The sequence below is a fragment of the Acomys minous genome (genome assembly GCF_964271855.1).
Source record: "Acomys minous genome assembly, contig: scaffold_23, whole genome shotgun sequence".
In the NCBI taxonomy this organism is placed as follows: domain Eukaryota; kingdom Metazoa; phylum Chordata; class Mammalia; order Rodentia; family Muridae; genus Acomys; species Acomys minous.
Window position 1 is genome coordinate 4,967,792 of NW_028182182.1, and position 12,977 is coordinate 4,980,768.

Genomic DNA, 12,977 nt, shown 5'->3' on the forward strand with positions numbered 1-12,977 from the left:
ACTAACCCTAACTCTAACCCTAACCCTAACCCTAACCCTTACCCTAACCCTAACACTAACACTAACACTAACCCTGAGTCCTAAACATATCCCTAATCCTAACCTTACCCTTAGCCTAAAACCTAACCCTTACCCTAACCCTAAACATAACCCTAACCCTTACCCTAACCTAACACTAACACTAAAAGTAATCGAAAGACTAACACTAACCCTGAGTTCTAACCCTAACACTAACCCTAACCCTAACCCTAACAGTAACCCTTATCATAACCCTAACCCTGAGTCCTAACCCCGAGTCCTAACCCTAACCCTAACACTAACACTAAACCAATCCTCAACCCTAACCCTTACACTAACCCTAACCCCAACCCTAACCCTAACCCTAACCCTAACCCTAACAGTAACCCTAAGCCTAACCCTAACCCTAAACCTAAGCCTAAGCCTAACCCTAACCCTTACCCTAACCATAACACTAACCCTAACCCTAACCATAACCATAACACTAACCCTAACCCTACCCCTAATCCTAACCGTAAACCTAATCCTTACCCTAACCCTAACACTAACCCCAACCCTAACCCTAACCCTAAACATAAGGCTAACAATAACCCTAACACTAACACTAACCCTAACCCTTACCCTAACCCTAAACCTAACCCTAACCCTAACACTAACCCTAACCCTAAGAATAACCTTAAGCCTTAGCCTAAACCTAACCCTACCCCTAACCCTAACCCTTACCCTAAACCTAACCCTGACCCTTACACAAACCCTAACACTAACCCTAATCCTAAACCTAACCATAAACAAAACCATAACCCTAACCCTAACCCTAAGAGTAACCCTAAGCCTAACCCTAATTCTGAGTCCTAACCCTAACCCTTACCCTAACCCTAACCCTAACACTAACCATGATCCAAACCCTCAGTCCTAACCCTAACCCTAATCCTAACCCTTACCCTAAGCCTAACCCTAACAATAAACCTCACCAATATTCTAACCATAACCCTAACCCTAACCTTAACCCTAACCCTAACTCTAACCCTAACCCCAACGGTAACCCTAAGCCTAACCCTAAACCTGAGTCCTAAACCTAACCCTAACCATAACCCAAACCCTAACCCTAACCCTAACCCTAACCCAAAACCTATCCCTAGCCCTGACCCTAACCCTAACAGTAACCCTAAGCCTAACCCTAACCCTGAATCCCAACCTTTGCCCTAATCCTAACCCTAACCCTAACCCTCAACCTAACCCTAACCCTAACCCTAACGCTAAACCCTAACCCCTAACCCTAACTCTAACCCTATCCCTAACCCTAACCCTAAACCCGAACACTATCCCTAAATCCTAAACCATAACCATAACCATAACCCAACCTTAACCCTAACCCTTACACCTAACCCTAACCCGTTCCCTAACCCCAACCTCAACCCCAACCGTAGCCCTAACCCTAACCCTAACTCTAACCCTAACTATAACACTAACCATAATTCTAATCCTAACACTAACCCAAACCCCAACCCTGACCCTCACCCTAACCCTAACCCTAACCATAGCCCTAACCCTAATCCTAACCCTAACAATAAACCTAACCCTAACACTAACACTAACTCTAACCCTAACCCTTACCCTAACCCTAACACTAACACTAACCCTAACCCTGAGTCCTAAACATACCACTAATCCTAACCTTACCCTTAGCCTAAAACCTAACCCTTACCCTAACCCTAAACATAACCCTAACCCTTACCCTAACCTAACACTAACACTAAAAGTAATCGAAAGACTAACACTAACCCTGAGTTCTAAACCTAACACTAACCCTAACCCTAACCCTAACAGTAACCCTTATCCTAACCCTAACCCTGAGTCCTAACCCTGAGTCCTAACCGTAACCCTAACACTAACACTAAACCAAACCTCAACCCTAACCCTTACACTAACCCTAACCCCAACCCTAACCCTAACTCTAACCCTGACAGTAACCCTAAGCCTAACCCTAGCCCTAAACCTAAGCCTAAGCCTAACCCTTACCCTAACCATAACACTAACTTTAACCCTAACCCTTACCCTAACCATAACACTAACCCTAACCCTACCCCTAATCCTAACCGTAAACCTAATCCTTACCCTAACCCTAACACTAACCCCAACCCTAACCCTAAACCTAAACATAAGGCTAACAATAACCCTAACACTAACACTAACCCTAACCCTTACCCTAAACCTAACCCTAACCCTAACACTAACCCTAAGAATAACCTTAAGCCTTAGCCTAAACCTAACCCTACCCCTAACCCTAACCCTTACCCTAAACCTAACCCTGACCCTTACACAAACCCTAACCCTAACACTAACCCTAATCCTAAACCTAACCATAATCAAAACCCTAACCCTAACCCTAACCCTAAGAGTAACCCTATGCCTAACCCTAATTCTGAATCCTAACCCTAACGCTTACCCTAACCCTAACCCTAACACTAACCATGACCCAAACCCTCAGTCCTAACCCTAACCTTAATCCTAACCCTTACCCTAAGCCTAACCCTAACAATAACCCTCACCAATATTCTAACCATAACCCTAACCCTAACCTTAACTGTAACCCTAACACTAACCCTAACCCCAAACCCAACCCTAACTCTAACCCTAACCCCAACAGTAACCCTAAGCCTAACCCTAAACCTGAGTCCTAAACCTAACCCTAACCATAACCCAAACCCTAACCCAAAACCTATCCCTAGCCCTAACCCTAACACTAAACCTAAACCTGACCATAACCCTGAATCCCAACCGTTGCCCTAATCCTAACACTAACCCTAACCCTAACCCTAACGCTAAACCCTAACCCCTAACCCTAACTCTAACCCTATCCCTAACCCTAAACCCTAAACCCGAACATTATCCCTAAATCCTAAACCCTAACCATAACCCTATCCCAACCAGTGGAATCGCTCCGAAGAACTGAGTCTAAAAAGGTCTACTTCTCCTGTTCACATTAACCTCTTTTCTCTCCTATCTAGAGTAGGTAGGTTGGAAGGGAGGTAAAGCATTAAAGAACCCCAAATAAAGTAGGTTTGAAAAAGTTCAAAGCCTACATGCTCTGGCAAGGAATAACATCCAAAGGCCTTCCAGGTCTGGGTGATCTGGCTGGAATGATACACTTTTAATCCCTCTGACTGGAATACAGACATGCCCTTGGTACACACCTTTCATCTCAACAACACCATCTAATTGAAGGGCAAACAAAGTGACAAATCAGAGAAAATACTTGACAGAATGAGTCAGAGATAGGATATGCCCAACTCTCACAGGAACAGACAAAAAATAGAGGCTACTTAAGAGCAGTGCAGAAAGAGTAGAGAGAAGGAGAGGGAAGCTCAGTGAGCTCAGTTCAATTGAGTTCAGGCAACGCAGTGGAGTTCAGCTGAGTTCATTTTGGTGCAGTTCAGCTAAGTGCAGTTTAATTCAGTTGAGTTCGTGTGGCTCCAATTCACTTCATTGCAGTCAGTGCAATCTGTTAAGGTAGTCTTTTACTCTCCTGAAGAAACTGATGTCTCCAAAGCTTATTGCCTCTGTCTGCTAATGTAGGCCTAGTGTTTGAAGCTTCTAGCCTCTGTACAATTTTATCTACATCTAGAATGTTTTCAGCCTCTGAGATTTACCGTTGAACAAACTCACCCACTATTGGTCTTTCTGAACTCTTGCTGGCAGGTTCAACTCAGCTGTTGTTGCTCAACTTTCTCTCCAAGATGACTTATTCAGCCTGGCTTCTCACTCAGCCTCTGACTGAATTGCTCTGCTTGGCCTCAAGCTAACTCTAGCAATCTGTCCTAATGTTCTGGCTCCTCCTCATTCTCTGGCTCATTCTGTCTTCACCTGTGTCTAGCTTGTTCTATCTTCAAGCCCTGTCTGTAAATCTCTCCTAGTAAAACAATTTCTGAATTCCACAAACTGAACTGCCACGAACTCAACTCCACTGCCTCTCAACTCATAACTCAACTGAATTGACTAGAACTCAGAGATCTACATATGTAGCTTTGGCTCTCCTGGACTCACTCTGTGGTCCAGGCTGGCATCAAAATCACGGAAATCCAACTGCCTCTGCCTCCTAAAGTGTTAGGTTCACAGGCATGTCTGCCACCATGCCCAGCTGCTGCCCTGAGTTCTTAGGTTTCAGAATTCTATCACTGGTTTACACCTTCAGATTATGGGTCTTACTTATCTTGTGAACCACATCCAATAAATCTTTTCCTACTGTTTTTGTTTTGCTGGAAAAGTATTGGTAATAACTGTTTTTTAATAAAAATAGATAGCATATCAGCACATTTTAGAAACTGATTCTACTGCTTTCTTTATGGAATTATTTAAAATCTGAATTAATTTATCTAAAGGCTAATTCTAAAATTGATTTCATTCTTGAATGTGTTTTCTTTATTTTTAATGTTTGAGCTTTAACTTTTTATATATTTACAAAGTTGTTCATCCTGCTAATTTATGCTGTATGTACAGCTGTATTAGTTACTTTTCTCATAGCTGTGATAAAATACTTGAAAGAAGTAATTGGATTTTCTTAAAAAATTGGTTTCAGAGGGTTTAGTGCAACATGACTGGGGAAGGTGCTGAGGCAGAGGTGGGTATAGGGCAACTGGTCACATTGCACTGGCAGTGAGGGAGCAGAGAGCCCAGGTGGTGTGAAACATGTAAGTCCTGATCCTAAGGCTCTGTTTCATCCAGCTAGGGACCATGTCCAACCAAATATTAGAACTTCTCTAAAGAGCACTACCAGCTGAGGAATAATTAATATACGAACCTGTGAGGGACTTTTCTCACATATTCCTTTTTCCCTTTCTCCTTCCTCTACTCTTCTGCCTTTGTATGCTCGGTTTTCATAATATAAATTCTAAGAACTAATGTAATCCAAATCCTCTAGCACTTCATTCCTACTAAAAAAAATTTTTTTTCATCAAAGTCAGTGACTAACACAGGGACCGACTTACAAGTGTATTGTTTTCATAAACGTGTCGTAATAAAGTATGAAGGATGCTACAAACATTTTATACTAAGGATTTCGGTCTACAGATAATCAGGAAACAGTAAAAAACATAACCAAGAAGATATTATAATTAACTTCCTTTTTTTAAATTTCAGAAGAAGCAATTCTCTTTTTATTCTTTCACATTTTAAAAAGTATGATGAACTTGGATCAGTGTGTGCGTGCGTGCGTGCGTGCGTCCATGTGTGTGTGTGTGTGTGTGTGTGTGTGTGTGTGTGTGTGTGTAAAATGCACTGAGTTTCACTGCCGCTGCTTACATAAGCATAACAACCTGCCACTTAAGAAAATGACACATACAACACTGGAGCAACCATTAACTGTTCATTGTTCTCCCATCCATAATGGCATAGTAATTAACCTATTTATAGGATTCTAAATAAGTATTTACACAAAGGGTGTCCGAGCTCAGCAATCTAGCCCTCTATTTTAAAGCACGATTTCCACCTATCAGTGTAACATCTCGGTGTACAAGTGAGTTCACTGGACTTAGTAGCAAGTTTAAAACATGAGACAAAACTCAAGCTTACAGTGCATGTTGGACCCTACCTCACCTACAGCATTAAGTTCACCCGACAATGCCGTATGTACATTCTGAGGAGAGTCCCATGGCACACTCGCACCGTCACAGGAAGAAGCCCACGCCTAGACCCACGCTCTTCAGAGCTCTGAGGGAGAAAAGGCTCCGTGGGAACTCGAATGCGCCTGCGCCTGCGTCGCGCCCTGCGCCTGCGTCGCGCCCTGCGCCTGCGTCGCGCCCTGCGCCTGCGTCGCGCCCTGCGCCTGCGTCGCGTCCTGCGCATGCTCAGCGGCTAAGACCTCCGGACTACCGGGACCCTGAAGGGTACCAGCCCGCCCCGCCCCGCCCCGCCCCGCCCCGCCCCGCCCCGCCCCGCCCCGGCGTTGTCTACCGCCCAGGTCTTCCTTGCTTTCTTTTCCGGGCAGGCGGGCCTTGGCTCCGGGGTTTGTATGTCTCCGGGCGCGCTCATCGCGGGGTCCACGCCACGCTCCATGGCGAGTGCTGCGGAGCGCAGGAGCTGGGCCGCCCTCTGGCTCTGCGCAGTGGGTGAGGAGCGCGCGGGGCGGTGGGGAACGGTGGGAGGTTGGGCCGGGTCGGGGTCGCGCCGCGGGGTGCTTAGAGTATTCATCCGACCTCCTCCGTGGGTCGGGCTTCCTCAGCGGGACTCTGCGCTCGCAGACGCCCCGAGAGTACGGCTACCTTCTCTGCCACCAGGAAGTTTCCGTGACTCCATTGGTAGACGGACAAGGAATGTCGAGCCCCAATTAGCCGTAGGTTACAGGGTCTTGTTACAGTAAAAGGCTTTCCTTGCCCAAGCTAAAGAAGAGGATGATGCCTAAGGGCAGATCCTAGTCAGATATCCAGAACTGTGGTATAAAGAGAAACCATGCGTCTTTTAAGCTCTCAGCCCTCTGCTGTCACGGATATTTGGGTTCTCTGTGGTTCACCCCTTGATTCAGCCACCTACTTAAGGTGTGAGTCTTTTTCCTACCTATTTTGGTGAATTGTATTTGGACTTTATATCGAAGGGATAAATGCTACTAGAGAAAGGGGAAATTATTTTAATGTCTAGGGCAGAAAAATAGCGAAAAGGAAAAATAAAACGAGAGTGGAAATATGTAGAACAAACAACTATTATTATATGTACTTTCATAGTGCTTGTCCCTTGCAATATGATTGCATGCAGAGTAAATTTTTACTGATTGGATGAACTAATTATGCTTTTGTGTCACTTAAATCTTGTAATGGATCATTGGTGAGGTTTGGTTTTTTTTTTTGATAGATAGTAAAAAAAAAATTCAAACATTGAATAGGCAATTTAGACTAAAGGTAAAAACAAAGTAATGAATCATTTATCTTCTACATTTTGTCCTTTCCAGTTATTTTACTTGACCTGGCTGTCTGTAAAGGATTTGTAGAAGATCTAAATGAATCGTGAGTATACATATATGTGTAAAATACTGTTAAATACTGTTTAACTTTGCCTAACTCAGATGCCTTCTAAATATCCACACATGAATCTAATCTTTTAATAATAGGTGCTGTGGTGACTGATATTAACATTGTCAGTTTTGTTTCAGGAGTTGTATAGAGTGCCTGCCATTTACATGCAAAATGGAAGAGTGCTGCAGAGAGTTCTGCTAATAGTTATAAGGTGAAAACCCAACAAAAGTCTCCTTATTGTTTTTTTTTTTTTTTTTTTTTTGGTTTAATCATACAAAGTTAGCGCTGGAATTCGGTGCTTAATCTATAGTATAACAGGTTTATTCGTGAGATCTTGCTCACAATAGGTGGGAAAACTAGCTTCATTGCAAAATTCAAGGTCAGTATTTCTGCCTTCACGGCAACTGACAACAATCTCTTCCTTGGCAGGCCACATGGGTGCCTCTCCCATACCAGATTTGGTGTGCAATCAGTCTCTGGAGGGACTTGTAGCCAAGGACTCAAGCTTCCCATGCCAACCAGGCTCAGAAGTATACCAGCATTCCTAGCCTACTTGTTGGTACATTTTTTTTTTGGCATTTTTTTCATATACTTTGCTACTAAAATGTTCTTTTTGAAGTCTTTAACTTAGTTACTTTTCTACTTATAGAGAGGCAGAAATCTTTTCTTCTGTGTTCTTCATCAGTGAGATAGATTTCCCTGTCTGTACTTCATCTGCATGATACTTGTATGGTACTATTTCATGATGGAAACAAACACCACCTACCAAGGAGCTACTATCTTTTTTATCTTATATCTTTCATTGTTAACAGTAGATGAATCAGTACTTATTACTTCCAGTTTTGCTTTTCTGTGTGAAATGGTGTGGGCGTGTGTTTGTAGTTTGTATATGTGAGCACAGCCTTTGTATGCTTGTGCAGAGGACAGACGAATACTCTGGTAGTCCTGCTCTACTGCTTTATGTCTTTGAGACGGGGTCTTTCCATTAACCTGGTTCTGGCCAGTATCTAGTAGGCCCCAACACTCTTCCTGTCCCTACCCTGTAACACTGAGGATCCAGGCATGGTGTTAGCTTTTTTTGTGGGTGCTAGAATCTAAACCCTGATCCTGCTTGCACAATAAACTTTCTTACTCACAGAACAATTTCTTCAGACAATTTCAGTTTGTTCCTTGTCCGCATTATCCACCTTGGCACCCAACTGTGTGATAGAATGGCTGTAGTAAGTAGTATGGTCATTTGAATACAGGTACTTATGGATTACAAAGAAGTATGAACATCCCATGGGTTCTAGTCCTAGTGATGGGCATTGAAGTTGTGTTTGAAGATTATTTATAGAAACTATATGTTTTCCCAACAAGGAAAAAAAAAAAGAAACTATATGTTTAAGGAAAATTCTTTGATAGCAAGAACTCAATGGTATCTTGTGGGGTATTTCACTTTCAACCACTTTTTCATACTTCTCTCTTTTTTTTTTTTTCTTTTTTTGCTTTTTGAGACAGGGTTTCTCTGTGTAACAGTGCTGGCTGACCTGGACTCTCTTTGTAGACTAGGCTAGCCTCAAACTCACAGTAATCTGCCTGCCTCTGCCTCCCGAATGTTAAGATTACAGGTGTGTACCACCACACCTGGCTTCACACTGCTCTTATAATGGTAACTGCCTGAGCAGGGGAGGTTTCACTTTTGGTAATCATTTTGCTCCTGAAGTGGATGCTCACCTGAAGGCTCTTTCATTACAAAATAGAGTACCTTGCTTGATGCCTGAATGTGAAAACTGAACTGTATCTTGTCATAGTGCCAGCCAGTGTTTTCACTCAGATATACAAGACAGTGCTCCATGAAAAGGGAATCCAACTGTGAAAAGACACCAAAACAGTATGGGGGGGGAGCCCCATTTGTCACATCCTGGTGAAAGCTAAATATCCTGTGCAGGGAGACTTCCGAAGCCTAAAGGCATGCCATCCTCACCAGATGAAACATGTTGAACCCCTTATATTGTCTGTAATATTACTATAGACCTAAATGCAGTAATGTGTCTCTGGATGTGCATTGACATCCTCATGCTTTGTGCCGCCTTGCTAGGTGCTCTGCTGTATTTGCGTCCTGCTCAGACTTTCTGAGAGCATTGCATCTGATGGTGGCCCTAGAGTTTTGAGCTAACTAACTGATGGAATTTTACAAGTTCATTATAGCCTGGAATGTGAATCTCAGACATTGACCCCAATGCAGCAATTCTGGATTTGTTGCTTTTCACCAATATTTTATGAGAGCTGCATCCTTTACCAAAAAATGATGGGATTCCTCCTAAAATCCAAGTTCTTAATAAAAATAATGGGCCAATCTTTTTTAAAAATATATTTTATTAATTTATTCATATTACATCTCAATTGTTATCCCATCCCTTGTATCCTCCTATTCCTCCTTCCCTCCCACTTTCCCCCTACTCCCCTCCCCTATGACTGTGACTGAGGGGGATTTCCTCCCCCTGTATATGCTCATAGGGTATCAAGTCTCTTCTTGGTAGCCTGCTATCCTTCCTCTGAGTGCCACCAGGCCTCCCCATCCAGGGGACGTGGTCAAATATGGGGCACCAGAATTTGTGTGAAAGTCAGTCCCCACTCTCCACTCAGCTGTGGAGAATGTCCTGTGAAGGGGCCAATCTTATAAGCAGTGTTTTCTAAGTATAACCTTAGGCCACTGCGTTAAATTTCCTGCACAGGCTCAAAATAGAAGAGTGAAGAGCTTACACAAACATTGTCATCCCTCAAGACTCCTGGAGATTAGTTCCGGGATTTTAACAAAGTCTGGATGTTCAAGTACATTATATAAATTTATGATATGCTATATATGATAACTTATTTACATGTGTCTTTACACATATTACATATATATAACTTATTTGCATGTCTCTTGCACACATCTTCCTTTGTATTTTAACTCATTCCTAGAGTTCATGTAAAACCTAACAAAGTATAATGTAAATAGTTTTGCTGTATTGTTAATGGAATAAAGACAAGAAGCAAAAACTAATACTTGTTCAGTTTAGAGGAGCCCCTTGTTCCAAATGGAATACCAGATTAAGGAAACAGACTGCATTTGTGGTTTTCCCAAAAAGTTCTTTCTTTTTTATAGTTTTTCGATTTTTTATTTTTTTGGTCAATTTTCAATTTTAATTCTTAAAATGTTTACTGGATAGGATAAGATTTAACAGTCACTGAGTAAAATTTTTATGTAAAACTTTTATTCAAAGATTTTGTTCTGTAATGATTAGTTCAATATTTTTACTTAAGTGGCAGATTTATAAATTATACTAATTGTAGGGGGTCTGGAGAGATGGCTCAGAGGCTAAGGGTACTGACTGCTCTTCCAAAGGTCCTGAGTACAATTCCCAGCAACCACATTGTGACTCACAACCATCCATAGTGTGATCTGATGCCCTCTTCTGGCCTGTAGGTATACATGCAGGCAGAGCACTGTATATATAATCAATAAATCTTTAAAAAATAAATAAACAAATTATACAATTGCAATAATAAATATTATTGGCAGGGACAGTGTTTGTAAACAGAAATATAAAATCAGATTTATTTTTCCTTTTGTTTTTAGATTTAAAGATAATCGAAAAGATGACATATGGCTTGTTGATGTGAGTATGTAAATTTAAGTATCAATTTTGCTCTCTGCAAAGAGAACAAATTTGTTTTCTCAGATACTGATACTTGTATTCCCCCCATATGTATGTGGGTGTACATGTATGCATGCATATTTGTTAAGTGTGCATTCACTTGTGTGTGTTAGTGTACGTAGTGTATGTCTGTGCCTATGAAGGGCAGAGGTTGACACTGTGACTTCTTCAGTTGCTCAGCATCTTATATAATGTAAGACAGACTCTTTCACTGATGGAACTCAAGATTTTTTTCTATTTTGGTTAAGTATCTCCCCATCTTTCTCCTGTGTACTTAGACTTTTGTATTTAAATGACCCTGAGAATTTTCTAGTGCCTGGCACAGAAATTTATTTTGGATGAAATGCTGAGAATAGGGTTATTCTGTGGGAAGCTGTAACCTTTTCTTATAATGAGGTGTTGTAGATTATATTTTAAGGAGATTATGTTATGATTTCAGTGTAGACTTAATTCATCTCTTAATTATTTTGAGAACTTGAGTTATATTAATATAACAATAATATCAAACGTACTTTCATCCCAATACTGAGCAAAGCTAAATTTGGGGGTTTGCTCTAACAAATATCGGGGGGGGGGGAGTTCGATCCATGAAATAGAACAAGATAGCAGAGTTGGTGACTGTTAAGGTAGAAGATAGGACCTGAGAATCTACTGCTTAAATCTTTCTTCTTTTATTTCAGTGTGAACGTTCCATACTATCAACTTTAAAAATAAGCCTTATTTCATGAAAATAAATAAATACTGTGTTAATATCATATAACCCAGGGATCTAATTAAATCTGATGGTTCTGTGATATGAAGGGCTATGGTTCTGATCAACCTGACTTGTCCCTGTGTCACATTTCTCAATGATCACCTCTACTCTGCTAGTGAAAACAATAGAACTAAGGAAATTCACCTACCTCTTAACTTTTTGTACTAAGAACATATTTTTTTATGAACACAGATTGTATGTGGTATGGTACATGCTTGTTTACTTAGTGTTTTTATATAAACATGGACACATTTGCACAGAATTAGAGACTTTGAGTCAATCACATTTCTATTCTAAATAGATATTGATATTCAATTAAAATAAAGTTAAAATACTAGTTTTGAGGTATCTATCTATATTTATCTGTTTTGTTATATTGCTTGGATAAATTCTTTGAATATTATGACTGATCCTCATAGTGATGCAGCTTCTTAGTGTGTTTTCTTTCTTTCTGTATAGTTTTATGCACCCTGGTGTGGCCATTGTAAAAAACTAGAACCGATTTGGAATGAAGTTGGGCTTGAAATGAAAAGCATTGGTTCTCCAGTTAATGTTGGAAAGATGGATGCTACTTCCTATTCTAGTAAGCTCATAGTTAATTATTTTATGGTTCTAATAATAGAAATATTTTAATTGAAACTGTTTTCAGGGTGAGTAGAAGAGATGTTTGTTTTATCATGTAAAATTATCATAATAACTTTAATAACTTAATACTTTAAGGTTATATACTTTGAGTTAAATGAATTAGCTATTAAAATTTTAATAAATAATGTGAGCTAATCTTATATTTTGGTTGTGAGCTTAGCCTTTAATGGCTGAGCCATCTCTCCAGCCCATGTGAGCTAATCTTAATCATAGTGTAGACATGCAAGCCATTGTTTGTTCCTAATTGAGTCCACATTGATCATAATATATTATAGGAGACTACTATAGAAAAGTTGATTTTGTAAGTGCAAGCTGAGGAAAAAAGATAGGGAAATAAGTAGAAGTTTAAAAGGTGGACTGAGTTAGAAAAAATAAGTGAGGGTTAGGAAGGTATTGAAAGTAGAAAATGAGATTAATAAATGGATGCAGAAACTGAATGAAGCTGAGACAAGTATAAGTACAATAAGCCAAATCTGCCCTGCTGCCTATTTTTATAAATAGAATTATTCGATGCCACAGTCATTTGTGTATTGTTATGTAGATTATTTTCATGCTTCTTTGTCAAAACTGAGTTGTGACAGAAACTACATGCCCCATAACATAATCTTCATTAAGAAGTGTCTTAAGGGAAATAATAAAAGAAGAAATTAAGCTTAGAGAAGTGTGAGGTATCAGAGCAATTTGGAAAGAGCTTCAGAGACAGTAAGGTTGGTACTGCCTATTGCTCTTGTGTGTGAAACTGGGAAGGCTTCTGAAGATCCTAAGCTTTGGCTTTATCAGTAAACATTTAATTGTGATATTTCTTTACTGGCTGTTTTGAAGTTTGAATGATGTGATACATGTAAAATCCTTTGTGTTCAATAAAATTAGTTTCCT

The 12,977-nt window shown here is 40.5% G+C and overlaps 1 protein-coding gene across 1 annotated transcript in view; it reads left to right on the forward strand.

Moving 5' to 3' along the window:
• The first annotated feature begins 5,916 nt into the window (after positions 1–5,916).
• LOC311591738 (protein disulfide-isomerase TMX3-like) overlaps positions 5,917–12,977 on the forward strand; it is a 33,803-nt gene continuing 26,742 nt past the window's right edge. The window contains exons 1-4 of the mRNA XM_084803400.1: positions 5,917–6,122; positions 6,956–7,010; positions 10,624–10,663; positions 11,916–12,039. Coding sequence (XP_084659526.1) covers positions 6,026–6,122; positions 6,956–7,010; positions 10,624–10,663; positions 11,916–12,039 — 316 coding nt within the window. The 5' untranslated portion in view covers positions 5,917–6,025. The remainder of the gene's footprint in view (positions 6,123–6,955; positions 7,011–10,623; positions 10,664–11,915; positions 12,040–12,977) is intronic.